At 42.7% G+C, this 20,713-nt stretch overlaps 2 protein-coding genes across 6 annotated transcripts in view; both read right to left on the minus strand.

The window, feature by feature from the left end:
- ST7 (suppression of tumorigenicity 7) overlaps window positions 1-6,795 on the minus strand; it is a 215,039-nt gene extending 208,244 nt beyond the window's left edge. For 2 of the 5 annotated variants that reach the window (XM_090042229.1, XM_090042228.1), the window contains exon 1: window positions 6,416-6,795. In XM_090042229.1, the coding sequence (XP_089898355.1) occupies window positions 6,416-6,578 (163 nt within the window). In that variant the 5' untranslated portion in view covers window positions 6,579-6,795. The remainder of the gene's footprint in view (window positions 1-6,415) is intronic. The other 3 variants (XM_090042227.1, XM_090042230.1, XM_090042226.1) reach the window with 3 other exon arrangements.
- Window positions 6,796-19,470: 12,675 nt separating this feature from the next.
- CAPZA2 (capping actin protein of muscle Z-line subunit alpha 2) overlaps window positions 19,471-20,713 on the minus strand; it is a 39,277-nt gene continuing 38,034 nt past the window's right edge. Inside the window, exon 10 of the mRNA XM_090042232.1 lies at window positions 19,471-20,459. Coding sequence (XP_089898358.1) covers window positions 20,319-20,459 — 141 coding nt within the window. The 3' untranslated portion in view covers window positions 19,471-20,318. The remainder of the gene's footprint in view (window positions 20,460-20,713) is intronic.

Here is a 20,713-nt window from a genome sequence, read left to right on the forward strand (position 1 = left end):
ACTGGAAGAAATTCTTTACACTAAGGGTTGCCAAAATATGGAATGGGCTTCCAACGAAGCTGGTGCTTTCCCCTACCCTGAGATATTCAAGAGGAGATAAGACAGGCATCTGGCTGGGGTTACCTAACCCCAGAGCTCTTTCCAGCCTGGAGCAGGGGGTCGGACCTGATGATCTACCAGGTCCTTTCCGACTCCAGAAATCTATGAATCTATGCAAAGCTAATTAGGCAGCTTTGCAGTAAACATCTCATGTTGACTGCCCAGTATTTCTCAGGTTCCACTTCCAATTACATCAGTAAGATGACCAATAACAATGTCAACCTTGAATGGCTACAGAATGTTAGGAGCACAAACACTTACACAACATGCTTTGTTTAGTCCAAGGAGCTGATTTCTATGAAGATACCATACATATTGCTACTGTGTAATCCCTCAGTCTGCTTTTTTACTTAACAGACAGAATTATGTTTCTCTTTGAAAAGAAATTTCTCTGACCCTTGAAGAACCTTCCTATGGCTCTTCTGCATTCTTTCCTGTTTTTCAATACCCTTTAAAATATGGACATCAGAACTGGATATGGGGTTCCAACAGGTGTTTCACTAGCACCAAAGAGATAAAAATCACATCCTTCTCCCCATCCGCTATTCCTTTTTATACCTTTCACAGTCATATTAGCGTTTTGGCCAGTGATGCCCAGGGCAGTCATTTACAGCTGCTTGTCCACAAAGTCTAAAACCTTTTCAAAGTCATTAATTTCTAAAACTCAGGCCCCCATTTTATAGTTGTCACCTATATTATCATATTTACTCAGCTTCACCTATATTAGATATTTACTCAGATACAAGATGAGGGTTTTTCCCCCCTCAATCAACACAGGGAAAAGAGCCGCTTTGTCTTAGATTTGCATACAAACCAAAACGGGAAGTGGGGCAGGCAGATGCTGGGACTCACTAGTCCTGACCCTGGATCAGGGGCAGTCAGACCCAAAGCAGCCTCCTCCACTTGCCCGCTGTAGCTTCTCCCTTGCCACCACCCCCTACCCCCTGGTCCCCTTAACTGTCAGGTGCAGCTCAGCTCCTGCATGGGCTAGATTCCCTCTCAGGCACATAGTATTTGGAAACTCTGTCCCCTGCCTGGCCAGTCAGCAGCACCTCTGCTGCTGCATGGCCTGGCAAGGGCCCTGCTTCCAGGTGCTGTGCTCTGTGATCCAGCAGGGAACAGAGCATGAGCAGCATCTGACAGTAAGGGGGGCTGGAAGGAGAAATGGGGCAGAAGCTGTGGGGAGTAAGGGAGAAATAAGCAGCAGGAAGGCTGCAAGGGTAAGAAGTGGGAGTGTGAAGATAAGGGGGCTGCCTGACTCCCCTTCCACTACCACCCAACCCTCTCAGCCACTGCTTTCCTTGCTGTCGCAGTTGGGGGTGGATGCATTTAAAACAAACCTCCCATAAATAGATTCTATACCTGGAAAACAATAACAAGTTTATAAATTTTCCATATACAGAAACTAATTATTGGGGAGCTGTCTTATATTTGAGTAAATATGGTATTTCTTCTTTTCATAACTATGAACAAATGCCTACTAGTTCAATTGATTAAATTGGTTCCAGTTTACCAAGCAATCCAGATTGCTCTGTAAAGCTGTTCTGGCATTACCAATCCACAAACTTCTGTATTACTTGCAAATACTACCAACTGTGATTATATATTTATCTCCACAGCAGGGTTGCCAACCGAAAAACATATTTTTTACCAACAATCTACAAACTAGTTACTGACAATCACATTTTTACTGATACATTTTTCCTGATATATGTTTTATTTAATATAAATATAACCCTTCAGTCAAGACCTGGATAGCAGTTAGAAGAGCTGGGTTTAAGTTTAAGGGTTCAACCTGAGCCACAGTTTAAAAAAAGTTTGGTCATCACTAAGAAGCTTGCAGATTGTCAAGCAAAACAAATAAACAAAATACTTCTTTGGTTCGCAACCCTCTCAAATGGCTGATATGAAAAAAAATCTTAAGACTTATCTGTCTAAAAATCAAAAACAAAAATATTTCTAAAACCCTAACCCACTTTCCAAAAAGTAGTGTTAAATACATTTGAACATAAAGCTCATCATTCTAAGTGACATTTCAGAGTCTACTGCTGAAGGCAACACTCTTGCTAAAGAAATAATATAATTGTAATGTCATTTTTTCATTCTTAATCACATTGGGATCCTAAGTAAGAGATGGTAAGGACTGCAGCAATGGTTTTACGCTGTGCTACCCCCAACCCAAGCCCCCCACATCCCTCACCTCACATCCCTCTTCCCCCTCTCCCAGCCACACAGCTCAAATTTACAAGGGGCCTCCCTGTCCTGTCCAGTCTGGTGGCCATGCAGCCCTGCATACCTTTGAGGTGAGCACTGAGCAGCTGTTAAAGGCAAGGGCAGCCAAGAAACACAGCAGCAGCACATGGCTGGGATGAGAGGAGGAAGAGACTGGCAGTTCCCTGAGAGGCACTGAGCTGTACTGCCACAAGCACTTTCTTACTTTTTTTTTTTTTTTTTTAAAACAGATGTTAGACACATATTTTTAGCCTGGTTTCTTATGTACTATCTATAAATTTACAAACAGTTTGCAACTGTGCTCCAGATAAAAAGTTGTAAATGTTGAATGACATCAGCTCTAATACTGGTTCCTGCAGAATCCTCCTGAAAGCACCCCCATTTGATATCAGTTACTCAGTGATAAGTTTTTATCTATTTAACATGTGCTTTACTGATATCATGAGTGCTCATTTTTAATCAGAATATTGTGCAGTAGCATATGAATAGTTAAGGAATAAATATTGTATTGTGATTTTTGTCCTCAGTAACTAGTTTTCATGGAAAGGTTTGTGGCTTTAGAGGCTTCTTTCTGTGAGCTTTTAAAGCCACAGTTGTGAAGACTTTTCCTATCTTTCATTTTCAACTGGCACTTTACTCGTATTTGAGCCATTTCAATGAAAAACAGGTGAAGTCTGCTGTAATCATGCATTTCAACTGAAAAAGCACACAGAGAAAAATTAAAATGTAAGTCTAACTAGTTCTCGTGTAGTTCTATAGTTTTTGGAACTAGAAAAAATGGCAATATGATGACGTGTTTGTTGGATAAATCTAAACAATAAAGTCTAATACATTTATTATGCAATGTACTGAGATGATACTATGACATCATTAGAACACCAAAGTGTAACAAAAAAAAAAAGCAAATTGTGCATTTTCAGCTGACATTTAGGCAAAGTGAGTTCTCATACATGTATTTTAATTCTGCTTACAGTCTGAATTCTAATCTGAAAACTAGTGTTTTAAATCAACTTTGTTTCCATAAGAGAAAAAACGTTAAGAAGAATCCCAGTCTATTTGCCTCCCAAACCAGGTGGGAATGAAGAACAAACACTGCGTAGATAATACTCTTAGGGCTTCTCTACCTACAATCATGCATTAGATCCCATCACACCTTATTGCCAATGCAGGGAAAGTATGATCCCTTGCCCAGATGAAGGGGCTTCTAGCCATAGGGACACTCATGGTACCTCTGTGGCTGGGAGAGGTAGCCACTGCAATCTCACTACCTCAGGGATAGATGAAACCCCAGAGGCTGGGAGATCATAGCATCTGTGGGACTCTGGGTCCTAGCTGCTGAGTCCACAGATGTTGGGGCTAAGAGTCCCCTTAGCTGCAGGACTCCCAGCCCCAGCTAGGTATGATGCATACCTACTTGCTGTGGCCCCGCTGGCTGATGGGTCTCACAGCCACAGAAGAGACCCTACTACAAGTGCAAATTAAAGTTCAATAGCAACCAGCTATAAAGTCAGTAATATTTTTGAGGTCTAACTTTATAGCTGATTGCAGATATTTATGGTATGATAGATGCTTTGCACCCCTTGCTGGCCTCAAGGGAATTATGCAATTAACTCGTTAACTGTGCAATATCTATAATGTGTAAAGGGGGGGCTGAGCTTCCTAGAGGGAAGGAAGTTGCATGCATCATACTTTGTACCTCCAAAAGCTTTTGCATTATGTTATAGCTCCTGATGCAGCATTTTTTATGCAAGCCTGCGAGCACTGAAACAGAAAAGAAAAAGATAAGATGTGTCCCCTTGTAACAAATTCAGGCTGGCTAACACTATTTAAATTTCTACTAATTCAATAAATGAATGGATTCTCCAGAAAAATACCTTCACTAAGCTTAATAATATGTTAATAGGGAGCACACTGCTATGATTACCTCCTAATAAACCTCTCACTATCTTTTACTTCTCATTTTAATTCAAAAGAATAAGCTATGCCAAAAACTGCAGAAAACTGAACAGCACTTATAAATTGCTAAGAAGCCTCATCCTCAGATCCTGCAATAAGCAAGTGGTGTAAGCCAGAAGAAAAGATTACCAGGCCTGTTACTGAAGGTTCCTATTTAGCACAGAACTTGTTCAACATGGGCAGCACATAGGCAGTAATCTTCCCACCACGGCCTAGCAAATGTCAAGCATCATTAGGAACAGGGTCTATGCTCCTTAAATCCACGACAGTCTCAGCAGAGCTGTCTGCAAGAGTGTCAGTTGTGTGCTAGGTGTGGAAATGGACTCCCTCCCCCACCAGCATGCAGTCAGATTTTTGCTCACTACTTATTTAGGTTTGTTTTAATCCACACTGAGGTAAAAACCTTCCATACCTATCCCTGGGCATGGGCTATTAGGGAGCCCTGGGCATCTGTTCGTATAAAAAGCAGTAGAGGAAAAGAATACGTCTGGTACAAAAATATACATGTTATTTGTACAGAGATAGCAGCTAGGTATAGATACAAAAGCAACAGACAAGTTCTGCCTCAAAGAACAAAGTAAACAAGTCTACTCCTTTAAAAATACAATTTCCAGCTCACATGCCAAATGCTGCTCATGGAACCATGGCATTTGGCCTGCAGGGCTCCAACATGGGTTGGGAAATTTAGCAGCGGGGGAGCAGCAGTCATTAATGTGACTGCCCTGCCGCCATATTCCCAAACTGCAAGCCCTAAGTGGCTGGGGTTGGGCCACGTCCCTTCTCCCCACAGGGCTGGGTTCTCCCTTCCTCTTCCTCTATGGCTGCATGGTGCACCGGATCAGGACCCCCAGCTGGATCCAGCCTACAGACAGACCGGACCCTGCCCATCTGGGTCACTGGGAAAAAGGTTCTGCACTACTGGTCTCAATTGTTACGGCCTCTCTAGAAGAAGATCTGAATTTAAAACACGTGCACAATAAAGCAGTCTAACAGAAAGGAATGGAACCAACACAATACTCACAAAATATCACTTCCCATCTGCACTGTTTCTTGTTACATGTCTAACCCAATAGAAGTGTAAGCCCATTGCTGACGCTACACAGCATTTGTTTATACATAACAAACAGACCAAAGAATCCAAGGCTCGGGATGCCTTTGTCACTTATTAAAAATACAGTCAAAGAAGAAGTAGACACCAAAGTTGTTCTTCATCCCAAAGAAAAAGTAGAATAAAATAACAGTTGCAATGAACCAAAACTCTATCTAATAACCTCCTCCTTCCAACTTATCAGCCCGCATCAGACTCCCTCCGCAAAAGGCAGGCCTTGTATTGTGCCCATTACTTCAACCAGTTGAGGCTGCTGCAGGCAAGAAAGGGGTTGGGGAAACAGGGGTGCCGCTAAGGTCCAAGGGTAAGGCTAGCACTTCCCACGTAAAGACTTGGGGGGGTCCAGAACTTCCACTGCTTTCACTGCTCTCTCAAGGAGGCCTCCATCCACCGAGGGCTTCATTACCCACCACTTCAGAGGCTACCTGGAATGCAACAAGCGGCCCACGGAGGCGACAGAGCTCTGCTGTCACCTGCTACCAGGCTGCCGCACTCCGTGCTAGCTTCTGTCTCCGGACAGACTCGACGGGTGGCTTGCAAAAAGCTACTCTCCAGGTGGGAAAAGACATTACCCACAGGGTGACCCAGCCAGACCAAAAACAAAGAGGAACAAAAAGAAGAGCTGCTGTTAAAATTCCGCTAGTGGGAGACCCCTAATCGATCCAAGCCGGGGGCTGGCTGCACACAGACCGCGCGCACCATGGAGATGTAAAGTCCTTTCTGCCAAGGAGCCAGGAAAGCTTTGCTGTCCCTTCCACAGAGCTCCCAGCTCTTCCAAGAGGACGCTGCCGGCCATATGTGACCGCCAGCACCCTCTTTTCACCCTCTCCCCCCGCCTCGCTGCCACTCTGGGGGACCTTGGTAGTGGCAATGGGAAGGGGACACACACGAGGTGGTAACTAAACTCAACCCGCTCCCTCCTGCAGCCCCGCGGGGCCGGCACTCGCCTCCCCTCGGGGCAGGGCGGGGCGGGGCGGGGCAGGGAGCGGAGTCTCCGTCGCGCACAAGCCGCGTCCCCACCTGTGCTCAGGTTGTCGCTGATCCGCAGCGGCAGGCGCAGGACGCCGGCGAGGCAGAGCAGGGCGAAGAGCCAGAGCGTCCACGGGGACGTCCGGGACCAGGCGAAACACGACTTGAGCTGCTCCAGCCAGCCCGGCCCCGGCCCCGGCCCCGCCTCAGCCATGTTTCCCAGGGGGAAGCAAGAGGCGGCAGCGGCGGCTCGGCGCTGTCTGCCGCCCCCCTGCCAGGCTTTCCCCACCGGCAGCGCCTGGGGCGGGGCCGGGCCGGGCCGGGTGGGCACAGGCGAGCGGAGCTGAGCGGAGCTCGGCCGCCTCCCCGGGAAAGCCCCGCCCGGGGGGGAGGGCCGGGCACCGCGGCTGGGCCGCTTGTCCTGCCACGAGGACGCTCTGGGCAGGTCCCGCCCCGCCGCCGCCGCGGGAGGAGAGGCCGAGCGAGGGGGCCCGGCCCAGCCCTGCGCCTCAGGGGCCGCGCGAGGGGAGGCGGCGCGGGGCCGGGGCCGGGGCCGGGGCCGGGGCCGGGGCAGTCCTTGGGGCGCGGGGAGTTTGGAGCGGTTCGGCGGTGGCTGCCAGGGCAGCACAGCCCAGTAGGACCGGCAACATTACTGCTCTGTCTCAGGGCTCCTGTGAGATGGGACACGGGCTTGCAGTCGGTTATCTTTATGTTATAAAAAGAAAAAAGTGCTTTTCTCCTACACTCGGTGCCGCCTCCTGCCACGTGTTGAACAAGGTTGTCCCGTCTCCTCTCGCCATTGTCTTCTGAACTCCGGCTCGTCTGCGTTGTCACGGGGGCTTGTTGTCAATGGGCTGCTTTTCTCCCTGGAGAACATGTAAGGCCAGGGTGCTGTGCAGGCGTTGAGAAACCTGGAGGTGGAATCGATTTAAGTTTTGCAGATGTCTGTAAGCAGCGCAGTTTTGATCCGTAGCAAACAGGACACACGTTCATCCGTTGGTGGGGAGGGGACGTGTCTTAGACTGGGTTCCACCATTTTTAAATCAGCCTGCAGGTGCCAAATTTCTCTTCCATTTCCAATCACTTATACCAGTAAAAGTGTAATGTCTGTACCTGGCTCAGCAGAGTCTCCCTAATCCTGAGGAGGGGTGTTTGTGCCCCAAAACTTGCAAAGAACTTTTCCCCCAACTTGTTAGTTGGTCTAATAAAGATATTGCATCTACCCAAAGAACCTTGCCTGCCTAATGAACAAAAAGTTCAGTGGGGAGGAGCCTCACTTTTGTTCCGCAAAGATGTTTGTAATGCTTAGAAGACCGGAGGATCATTGTGTTTAATGTTAGGCACAAAGCACAAAATAATGGGGTTGTATCCCCTCTGCTTTCTTTGGTGTGCCCCTGGGTGGGCTCCTGGGATAATATTGATTGTTTGAATAATGTCTTCTGGAATCATAGGGGTGGAAGGAACCTCCAGGATCTCCTAAGCCAGGGGCTGTCAACCAGGGTGCCACTGCACCCTGGGGTGCCTTGCAGGGGGGCTGTGGGAGGCTATGCAATGTCAGCACTATTAGGTGTGCAGACATGTTTTACAAGAGAAACCCAGAGATTTCAAATAGGAATCCACAGCATGCAATACGTTCTGACCTACTGTGTCTTTCCTGATGTCTCTGCAACAGAAACATTGCTCTATTATTTTTCTGTAGTTGAAAAAAAAAGCAAAAAACTAATATCAGGCATTCTCTGAAGGGCGCCTGGAGTCTGACAAGGCTGACAACTGCTCTGGGCCAGCTCCTGGTGTGTTGGGACAGTGCCTAGCATGTCTTGGGCAATACCAGAATATAAATCAAATCCTTAGTGAAACATGACAACTGAAGCACCCCTTCAAGTCTCGGCTGGAACAAAGTGCCAGATACACCTAAACAATTCATGGCATTCAGAATACACCTAAACAATTCATATATTGGTTTATGACCATCAGGAACCATCATCTTCCTATGTCAGTACATTTTGATGTTCACCTCAGTACAAATATATATCTTATTGAACATGCCCAAGGTAAAGTTAATAAATAGATGCATGTGGTATTGTAAAACGGGTAAGGAAAAGTGTGACTGCTCTAAAGACTTTAATCTAAAATCTACATACAAGTAAAAAAAAAGAAGGATTAGCAGGTAAGAGTGCAAACAGGTTAATTGTTGTGTTTGGTTAAAATAAATACTTGCACTCTAATTAGTATAACAAAATGTTAGTATATTTTTTTAAAATACACTAAGAGTGTAAGTATTTAACAAAAATCAGTAGAATACTGTAACCAGCATTTTCAGATCCTATTAATCAACGTCTCTTCTCAGAGAGAAAAAATATCAAAAAAACTGTTGAGGTACAGCTAATGGTTCTATGCCACTCCTCAGTGAATTTATAATATGTTGATTCAGATTGAAGATTAAGTTTGAATTGAGGATTAAGCTTGAACATTATTTGAAATGTATTTTTCCTATGCTAAAGCAAGAGTATGTGTTTAAATATACAGACTTCTCAACTGATAATCAGTTTGGAGTTTTTGTTCCTAGGGTCATAAACAGAAACCATCTTGGAGCTGTGGGTATGTTCTCAAACTTTAGAAGAGTATAGGGATATTTCAAAATATGCCCACACTGATTCAAAAAGAGTAGAAGTAGCTTTTGTATATTCAAAGTACCACACCTCAGAAAAGATATGACAAGAAAGAATTTATATTTGTTCCTGACTTCTAAAGCAGGGTCAGAGTGATCTCTGAGTGCAAAGCTATTTCCTCATCTCTGACAAAATGATCCCTGATTAGCAAATGGAGAGTGTAGTGTTGCCAATCCTGTCTCCAGTATTGGGACTGAAAGCAGACACAGACTGCCATATTAGGAGGTGCAAGATATTTGGCCTTTTGAAGACATTTAAACTATAGGAAGGTGGAGAAAGCTAACCACTTGCCACTCTGCCAAAAAGTGGCCTGTGGTTGTGAAAGCTCTGCCAAAGGGGTGAAAGAGAACCTGTTTAGAAAATAAGATTGTTGGGAGGTGAAAGAGGAAAGCCATACTAATATGCATCAAAATAAGATTTAATCTGGCTGCTGTAACAGTAAAATAACCAACTCAAATACAAACTAAAAACAGAAGTAGTAGAATAAGTACCAGTAATCAGTAGTGAAGTATTTTCTGGCACTATAAGATTATCCTTACATCAGAATAAAGCATTATACTTCTTTAGCTCTTACTTACTTACTTACTTACTGGGTGCATCTACACATGAAATTAATGCAGACAAATATTGAGCCAGGGTGGTGCACCCTTGGCTGGCAGGAGGTCCCAGGGGTCAGCCTGCCAGCTGGGGGTTGCTGTGATCTGGTTCGACATGCTATGGAGGATCTCACTGGGGCTCTAGGGTACTTCAGCACAGGGCTAGCCCTGCAGGGCTAATGCAGGGGTAGTCTACACGTGCACACCTGTACTGCGTAGTAACTATGGCAACTTACACCAGCTTGGGCATCATGCAGGTATCAAATTTACATCTGATTAGTTACTGTGCAGTAACATGTGTAGATGCCTTACTGAACAAGACCGTGTGTGGATTGACTTGGAACTAACTTTAGTCCCAAGTCAGTCCACATACCCCGTCACTGCACTTTAATGGCTGCATGTGTAGATGCTGACCTAAAAACTACTTAACGCGCAGTAAATGCATGTGTAGACATGCCAGTATATATTAAAATGTCAACTTTTTCTTTCTTTAGAGTCAAGTGAAAATTCTATCTTTGGCACCAACAGATATAGGACAAATGATGTGTGGAGTGTCAAAACATGAACTTGCAATACCACTTATTAAAGAAAACCTAAGTTTTCTTCAAAGCTAGTAACATGCTGAGCTATGATGTGTGCATTAGGGTTGGGGGAGAAGCTGGAGGGACAACAATCAAAGTAAGGCTGGACTCTAGCCAGAAAGAGCTCTAGCAAGTCAGAATTTGGCATTTCCTCGCACATTCTGTGCAAGGCAAATGAGGTTCTGGGAGGCAGAGGGAGGCAGAACAGAAGGATGAAAACCTGAAGAAGAACCAGAATCTTTCTGACATTAAGGGCAATAGATCAGTCTGTCAAACCACCATCTTTATTAAAGGCGGACAGTATATTCAGTTTTCTTTCCTGAAGGAAATTTGGAGAATGAAGTGCATAGAAAGAAATTTGACTTTTCTGGGCATTAAATACTTCATCTCTTTTGTAAGAAGTAAAATGTTCCAGCTTGAGAAGCCTTGCCAGTTTTTTCAATACAGATATAAAGCAGCACATCTCCCAGCTTGACCTTCCCACATGAAGTTTTTGTGATTAATACAGAGCTCACATTATTTTTCCGTGTGTCCTGGTAACACTGAGTGTCTTCAAAAAAATGTATGGAAGAAGATCATACCAGAAACTAGCTGAGATGAGTTAAACATCACTCACCCCACTTAAGCCAGAATAGGAAAAAAAAACCCTATCAGTCACGCGGGTGGTCAAAGACAGATACTTGTTCATAAGAGGTAAAAAAGTGTTAATGTGGACTGAACAGACTGTTGAAAGAAGCACATCCTCAATACTCTGAGTAGGTAGCATTCAAATTAAATGCCAAACTTGACTGACTTAGCTTTTGCAAGATTAAGTACTGAAATATCCATGTGCTTGGTATCTCTCAGCTTGACTGCTGTCAACCTCTCAACTACAATCTCTGCCTCAGTTCTGTCACATCACATCTCTCTGAAATGTTATTACTAGGCTAATTTTCCTGGAACCTTCCCTTAATGAGTCCCTCCATTAACTTCTTGTCTTTCAAATTCAAATTACCTTTTTAACATAAAACAATATTGTCTCTGCTTGATAGCAACATTGGAATTGCGTGACTACAAAATGCAGGAGGGAGATGATCTGTTCAGGGAGATCCAAAATAGACCTGGAGATCTCATACTCCTCCTTCCCCACTCCACATGAGTGGAGGACCTCTGCTGCATTAAATACACAAGCTGGACAGCACTCACAGAAAGAGCAGCTATTGGTTTGACTGTTGTTTGATATTGTTGATCTGATATTTTGTTTAACCATCCTTGTTCAACGTGCATCTTCAGACCCTATTTACCACACATTGTTCAAACCTTATCATGAATGCAAAAATATTAATTTCCTGTTGAACTTTTCTAGGGTGCTGTTCACTATGATATCTGAGTTCTCCACAAACAGTATTATAACACCTGTGTGAGACAGGTATATCATCATATTTTACTGATTGAAAATTGAGGAACAGAGAATGCCAGGTAAAAGAAATGTTCACTAATCTGAGATGCTTGGTGGGAGATATCTGGGACCTGACTTTCCCCAGGTTGCCATAGGCAGATTAATGCCCAGTCTAGCCCAGGGCCCTTCAGGAAATGGGGGCCTGGGAGGGAGAGGCAGGCAGTATGCTTATGTGCATATGCATACTGGCCCATAAACATTGCTGGTGACCAGGAGTCTGCCTGGCCAGCAGACAGCAGAGCAGAGAGGAAGGAGAAGAGCAGCCCAGCAGAGCTCCACAATCCACTTACTTCATGGAGGTAAGTTTGCAGAAGGGAAAATGGGGCAAGGGGGCAAACTGAAGCCCCCACGGTGAGGGAAGGGGCTGGGGCTGAAGAATCTGGGGCCACGGGGCAGACACAGACATACAGGTGCACACACACAGACACAGACGGGTCAGGTTGCAGGTCATGCAACACAGCCATCGGGGGCTGAGCACCTGGCCCAGAGACCACTCAGCCCTGGCCAGCCAGGAAGGCTCACACCTTCCCCCTTGGCCTGAGCCCTCCTGAACAGGCTCAGGCAGCTGCCTCTTGGCACTTTTACATGTGCTTTGGGGGTGGGGAGTGGCACTTTAATTACAGTGGCTCTAATTAAAGTTCCATGGTCCCTCATGTGTCAGTGCCCCCACACTTAAAAATGGTGACAGCACTTGAACTAAAGCTCATTCAACAAACTTTAGTTCAAGCACCCCCATCACCATTTTGAAGTGCCAGGATGCTTTCGTGTTGTTATACTTCCCAGAGACGAGCCTATGAACTCCACTTCATCAGCTTCCTGGATACTAAAAATCATGGACTAAATATAGACATTAGATTTATGACACATAACCTGCCGGACATCCGACTCCCCAGGTATCTCTTCACTATTCATCCCCCTTTTGTCTCTTCCTCTCCCCCCCTCTCCCCAGCCTGTCTCTCACCCATTGACTCCTCAATCTACATTTTCACTGACTGCCTGTCTTGTACACATACCAGCCCAGCCTCTGGCTTCTTTACTTTTCATTCCATCCAGGAAGAGCACACACCAACTGCTGAAACTTCCTTAGCCTGACGAAGGGTTTTTGAACCCGAAAGCTTGCTTAAAATTGTCTTCCAACTATTTAAGTTGGTCTGATAAAGGATATCAGATGCACGCAAAGAACCTTGTCTACCTCCAGGGAATGAATTCTACCTGATCTATACATCAAAGAGCTACCCAGCACAGCTCACAGACACTCTCATGGACCCAGAGGAACAGCCTCCATCTACAGCTCCCTCTGTGCAACAATGAAGTTTATTTCCTACCTATGAGCACTTTCTACCATCTTGTACCATCTATACTTTTCCCAGAGCCTGACGAAGGGACTTTGATCCCAAAAGCTTGCAGAAAGGGACAGTTTTCTTATGATTTCCCAGTTGGTCTAATAAAAGCTATAATTTTGGAACTAGGAGTTCTAGGTTTTTTTGTATATGATCAATTGATATGTGTTCACCCACTCTTCTGCTCAGAAAGGTCTGAACAATTTTGACTAAAACTCTTCCCCTGAAAAAAAATTCAACTTCAGATTGATACCTGCCCTGAGAAAATTAAATCCAAACAGTTAAGCAAGTAAGCATTTGAAAACAGGATCTTATAATTAGAAGTTTTAGACTATGTTAACTGGAGCACCATTAGCTCTGCTGATAATAAACATTTATACAGGGCTCATTAATGTTTTACCTAAGCATCTAGGACTGTTTTCTGTTCTCCACCTCATCTTAGAGAAGTGTCTTTAGGATTGCAAAGTTAATCCTTTTCATGCCCCACACTAAACTGACTATAGTGCCTTTATCTTCCCAGCTTCAAGGGCATAAGGGAGAAGTGGTGGTGGGAGTTTCATACTCATACAAACAATGATTGATCTACTATGTTAACTTCATTGCAACTTACTTCAACAGTCCAAGTCTATTATTTATATTACTGTTCAAAGGCAATTCCTCCATTTGAGAATCTCAGCTTTTAGATTGGTGCATGGTTTTGCCTAATGAGGCCCCCTCTACACATGTAGATAAGGGCATGATGAGTTCTAATGCACAATTCACACAATCACACCTCCTACCATCCCAACACACCTAATTGTCCATGCAGGGGGAACCCAATCCCAGACTACTGCACCAACAAGAAGCAAACTCCTGCAGCTGAGAGCCCCACACAGCCCAGGGCAACCAGATCATGATCTCCCTAACCCTGGGGGTACAGGAAATCCCCTGAGTGGGGTAATTAAAATTGTCCTGCAGCAATGCCCAGGACCTGGAGGTTTCACAAACAGATGCAATCCCCAGGGCTTGGGAGTTTCACACTGGGCATGGTGCACCCTATGGTTGGGAGCCCTATCAGTTGAAACTGGAGGGGAGACCCTGCTACACATGCAAATTAAAGCTCAATAGCAACCAGCTATTAAGTACGTACACATTTTCAAAATCTAACTTTATAGCTGGTTGGAGCTTTTTATTGTGTGATAGCTACTTCCCACATATAATTACAATTGCAACCAGTTAAGTGCACAATACCTGTAATGGGTAGAGGAGGCCTAAATGCCATCTTGTTATTCCATGCTCCTATAGCTAATATTTTAGACTCATTAGTGTTGCATCAGTTGCAAAACTTCCCAATTCTATGCATCCTAAAACCCTAATGCAGCATCTAACTGAAAGCAGATTTTCCATGCCAACAGAATATTATCATTTGCTATTTGCTTTAAAACTACAAATAGCTGTGCCTCTAATGAATGCAGAAACCTGAGATTCCATCTACTTAGGCAGAAACTAAATCTCAGTTACCAAGGTAAAAGGAGACACAACATTCCCCAAGATTTAAAAGAAAAAAGAACCCCTTTTATTTTCCAAACCACAAGCTCATGTTTCTGCAATGTGCGTATTTCTTTTTGAAAGGAACCTGGAGTTCTAGCATTCTATTAACCACACTGTGCCCCTTGCAGGAGAGAAAAAAAATCATATGCCAAGGCAATGCAGAAATACATTGACGTGTTCAAAGCAACACTCTTAAAAATCAATTTTAACTTCAAATTAGATTAAGACCAATTGATAAAGCACCGTTAGCATGTGGTGAACTGTTGGAGGGATAGCTGAATGCAAGCTTTCCAGAGGGAGCACTTTTGCAAGCTACAGTACAGGAGGTACACACTGGAACAAAACAGCAGCATAGATGTACACGGAAATAGTTGCTGCACATGGCTGACCAGAGGGGGACTTAATTCAGTTTTTTCCATAGTTTGTGCAGGAAACAACCATCTGAATACAGACCTCTGCATGAACCACTTGCTTAGAAAACTATACATGAAGAACATAACTGGGGAAGGGTGTTTTGTTCCCCCTTTGCAAGTAAAGGCTATTTTAACTGTTACCACCTCAAGGGGAACTCCTCCTTTAGGATGTAGTACCACACACTGAGCTGAAGTACAAAAAAAAAAAATCAGATTAGTGGCACCAGTTTTTGCCTTTTATTCTTTCCTCCTCAGGAAGATGCTTGCTGTTAAATCCACTCCTTTTACAATGTTTCTTTCTTCCTTCATTTTTATATGTTCTTCCACAAAACTTGTAATATCACTTTAGCCATAGTGCGCTTTCTCCAGTTAGAAGAGTCCAATTCCTTTAAAGGAGCCACCTGGCAGGAGGTTTCAAGTGGAGTCTCACAGGAGTCTGCCCTGGGCTTGGTGCTATTTAAATTTGTTTGTTAACAATTTGGATACTAGAATTGAGATCTTTCTGAGCAAAGTTGCAGACTACATGAAGGGAGAAGGAATGCAAACATGCTAGAGGACAGGACTACAGTTCAGAAGTATCTTGATAGATATGCTACACCTCAACAAGGGTAATCAAAAACACAAATACAAAATGAGAGACAACTGGCTGCAATGGCAGCAACACAGAGTAGGATTTAGGAGTCTTGGTGGAGTGTGGCACAGCTGTACAAAGATGATTGCTGTTTTGGGCTGCATCAATACAAGCATTATGAGCAGGACAAGGGTGGAAGTGCTCTTCACTGGTTAGGCCTCATCTACAGTACTGTGGGTAGCTTTGGGCTCTGTATTTTTAGAAGGACATGGAAAAATTAGAGGGCCCAGAAATGGGTGACAAAAAACAGAGAGCTTAGAAGGCAAGCCATTTGAGGTTGATAGAAATAAGCATGTTCAGCTGCAGGAAAAGGCAACTAAGAAAGGACATGAGTCTTTGAACTGACATGTCAGACCAGAGAAAACACCTTTTTCAGTTGTTTTAGCAATGTAGGTTTAGTTTTATTAGAAAAAAAAAAGACATTCACTGTTAGAATAGTGAGGCAATGGAATAGACTGCCTACAGACGCCGTGAAAACTCCATCATTAGGGGTTTTCAAGAGGAGACTGGGTAAGCATTGGTCAGGGATGATCTATCAGTAGCTATGCTGCTGCTAAAAAGCAAGTTAGAAGCCCAGGAACACCCTCCTCCACAACATGCAGAGACTCCTGGAAGATGGTAAGAGCTGGGCAGCCAAGCAGGTGGATGTTGGAGAGGACCATACTCAGCAGCAGGAGAGCAAAGCAGTAATCCACAACTAGCTTATTTATAAAAGGTTAAAAGAGTTGGAATAAGTTCATGGAAGGGATAAAGAAAGAGGAATTTTAGCTATGCAGTAAAATGATAGGATGTGTGGAGTTATGCTTGCAGTCCCCAGGTTGCAGCGAATGCAGGGAATTTTGCTGTCCCACATTTCTAGGCTTCGTTGCTTGCCATGTGGGGTCTGGAAGGATTTCCCACCGCCTTCTGTTGCTACAGGTATTGGGATTTCCCACCCCCCTTCAATTTTCCTCAGAAGCATTGGGCGCTGGCTGCACGCTTTTTAGAAGCAGTGGAGGACCTCTGCAGCTCCCCCCTTTCCACCAGGTAAACTAAGGAAAAGGAACAAATCATAGAATCCAGGGCTGAAAGGGACTTTGAAAGATCATCGAGTCCAACCCCCTGCTCTGGGCAGGAATACTGTTGAGATCAAATTATCCCATCAAGGTGTCTGTCCAGTCTTCTCCTGAAGACTTCAAAAGGTTGGGGACTACACCAACCCTTTGGGAAGTCTATTCCAGATTCTGGTCACCCCTACTGTAAAGAAGTTCGTCCTTACATCCAACCTGAAACAATCCTTTAACAGCTTACGGTCATTGCTTCTTGTCCTCCCCTGGGCTGCCCTAGTGAAGTTTTCCCTCTGAGCTCCCAATATTCACCCCTTACAAACTTATAGACTGCCACCAGGGTCTCACCAGTGTCTAGCAGAAAGGAAATATTACTTCCTTAGCCCTACCTGTGACACATTGACCAACGCATCCCAGTATGTGATCAGCTCTGTTGACTACAGCATTGCACTGGCAGTTCACGTTCATCTGTGATTAACCATGGCCCCAAGGTCCCTTTCAGCCATTGTGCTGGTCAGACATCTACTCCCAACTTATATTCACATTGCTGGTTACTTCCCCTCAAATGAAGAACTATGTATTTATCCTTTAGATAAACAGATACAAATTATTCTACATCTGTAGAAAGTAGCTTTATGGTACTCAAAGACAGGTTCGATTTTACCTACTAAACCAAGGCATCTTCTCCCCTCTTCAAAAGGAAGGGGCTATCACAAAAAAAGTGGTTGAAGAGTGAAACTGCTGCATTTGACTCACCTCGCAGATGACATGCATAAGAAACAAAAGTTGAGCTAAAAGTGCATCTACTTTTTAGTAATGCCTACTATATTTTCCTTACATACAGCATGTGGTTTTTGGAAAAACGGTGCAAGTTGGAATGCATGTTACATGCAAGAAATACTGTGGAAGCAGTTTCTGCCACTTACCAGGCAAAAGCAAAAGTAAAATATGCACCTGATTCACAGGAAACTGGACAATAAGCAGGCTCAGCTCCCTAGTTGCTATTACTCGGTGACTTGCTACATTGAAAGATCTATCTTTGTTCTTAATTCTACCTTTCAAAAACAAGTTGTGTATATCTTATTCCAGAGCATGCTGCAATATGGGAAATGACAGGTTTATCTCAATGTTACTGGCAGAGACAATCCTGAAATCTACTTTAAAATGAAAAATTAAATATTTAAACTTTTTATATGCATGAAATGCCCCAAGTAGGACAAGTGTAAACACCACTCTCAATTCAGCATTAGGAAAAAAGGTTTTTTAAAGACATTCTACAGTTCAAGAATTCTCACTTACGAAAACCATGTAACTAGTATGTTTTGAGCCTGAAGGAATAATATTTGAGGGGATGCAGTCAGAAGAGACAAGGACTGCATTATCAGGAATAGTGAAACAAATAATAGTACTACATATTAAAGGAAAAGTGCTCAACTACTGGGAACTGACTTAAGGTAAAGACTTACTATAGACAGGGCAAAGAGCCATTTTTAGTCTGCACTGACCTATTCACACATGAACTGTTACTTAGATTAAGATTTCTGTACCATGTCCATTAACAATTCCATCAACCCTTTGACAGATTCATGGAATCACCTCCCCAATCCACCTCTGGCTTCTTCTATACAAGTCGAAGTGCTGGAGAAAAGAAAAAGTGCTATATAAAGTGCATGTTAGACCTAAAAATTGCTTAAACAGCCACTGGGAATCAATCATTAGTTATGTTTTAGATGTTATAAGATACCGTTCAATAAACCTGGGCAGGACAAGATCTTTTCAACACTATTCAGGTAAGCAGACACCTAAAAAGGCAACTGCCCATAAATTTTGGGAACACCACAGAACTGAAGTCAGCCAGCATTTCTGCTTTCTTCCAGTCCTGTAGAACTGCAGTAATTCTGAGAATCTGTCCTCAAAAGACTTAGACCCTTTCATGAAAAAAAGAGACTGAAACAAAGGATATCATCTTAAACACCATACAAATAACTGTATTGCTATTATGAATTCTCACTTGTTCACTTGATGACCCAAATCAATCACTTTAAGCAATAGTTCATTGCAAAAAAATAGAGAAAAATTTGCACAATTCTGTTTGTGTTTATTTTGAAACACACAAGAGATTTCTACTTCAGTGTTTTTATTATTCTGAAAAAATACAGTTGAAAGTTGAAGATTAAAGTAGAATACTCGTGCATTTTTTATAATAAAACTTTGCACAAATCTATGTTCACCATCATCCTATGCCATGACCTAGACTTAAAGTAAATGATTAGAATCCTAAAAAAACAAATAAGAATTCATATAACGCCTTTGTTCTACAGGAACTCCCATAATCCCAGTAAATTTTAACACCTATAAAAATCTATTCAATTAATTAAAAAAATTCTTATAGTGTTAAATTAGGAACATAAGCACCTTTCCGTAAGTGGTAAGATTATGCTTTCATACATAGTTTTAGAGGCAAACTATTTACATTTCAAACCACTGAAAAGTTTTTCCATGTACATTGAGACTGGTATGTCTTTGTTTAACCCTAAAACTGTTTTTCACTCCCAAATGCAACAGATAAAGAAAATATTCTCCCCATTCTATCAGAATTCTTTGTCTTCACTATTGTAGTAAGTGTCTTCAGTTCCCTGCAGTCAACATGAACAGCTGTCAATGGCATATTATAAACACATTCCTTATATTTACGAAGACAAAACGTATAATGTTACAGCAAGCTGCCCGTACACCCAGCTTTTCTAATACAGCCATAACACTGCACAAATTTCAGACGGGAAAAATATCTGCTTCAAGCAGGTTTCATCTTTTATAAATACCACATAATATGATATATCATTAAGCAATTTGCTGCTCAAATAAATAGAAAATTTGCATTTTAATGTCACATTGAATTTTAGTACATTTCAATCCAAGAAAAATAAACCGACAGACATGGTAATGAGTACAGGATTATATATATTACAGTATGCCTTGTTATAATACATTTGTGGCTGTATGATAAAAAATAACTCAAGGGCAGATGGAATTTGAGTTCATTTAAAGTAACTGTCAGGAACAAAGCATTAAATGCATTTCTGAAATAAGTACTTTTATTTAATTTCATAATCTTAAAACAGCATTAGACCTTGGCCTTATTTAAAAAAAGTTTAGTTAACACCGAGCTAGCTAAATAAGTATTTTGGAAGATTTAAACATAATATAGAAAATGCTTTCCCAATCTTACGTACAATGAAGGGATACAACGGTTTCTACAGCAGCACCTATGGCAAAATTCATGATGAGCCTTGAACTAGAAATGTACATTAACAATTTCTTTGAGGAATCCAGCAAATTTCAAAAGTCGCCCACTTCTTATGAAAGCAAGAAATACAGGGATATTGTATGCAAAAATAGTTTTTTGAACTGTTCTTAATTTTCAATTGAAAACTAAAGGCATGGTTTTCATTATAAAAAAAGTCAAGGTACAACAGAAACTTGAAAAGAATTTGAGCTACACTGATTTTGCAATGCTCTGAGAAAAGGAAAAACAGAAAGAAAAAATGGTCAATTAGCTAAGCTTTGTGCTCTAACCAAACTACTTACAGTGATTTTTCAATGGCAAAAGCCCATGCTGACTGGGTGACTTGACCGTTCCAAATACTTTTTGTAATAAGTTTTATTTGTATACAAGGACACTAAAATGATCCAGTCATGCAATGTTCGTCTTAAGCATTCTGCATCTCTTTTCCGATCTTGTAGCTAAGGATCTTGTTCCAGTCAATCTTAGTGCGGGTAACTGGCAACTGTCGACGTAAGGCTTTGAAGGTAGTGTCCGACATTGTCTGATAATTCTCACTGATGGCAGTCTGTTTAAACAAAAGTATTAAAGAAGAACAGAAGAGAATTGAAATGGCAGTCAAAATAAAAATCAGGGTAACAATTTGTTACCTCTTCCTCTGTGAAATCTTATGAAAATATGCAGTTTAAAAATTAAAATCAGAGTTAACTACTGTAAGTTGTCAGACAGGTTCTAAAATCGTTTTGGTGCAGGAAGTTTTTTAGCCAACAGTGGGGCTTTCCTTATGCCATAAGCTTTCATTTCTTTTCCTGTGTGACAAGT

Source organism: Crocodylus siamensis, chromosome 4, assembly GCF_052110815.1.
Source record: "Crocodylus siamensis isolate JL-2025a chromosome 4, ASM5211081v1, whole genome shotgun sequence".
NCBI lineage: Eukaryota > Metazoa > Chordata > Crocodylia > Crocodylidae > Crocodylus > Crocodylus siamensis.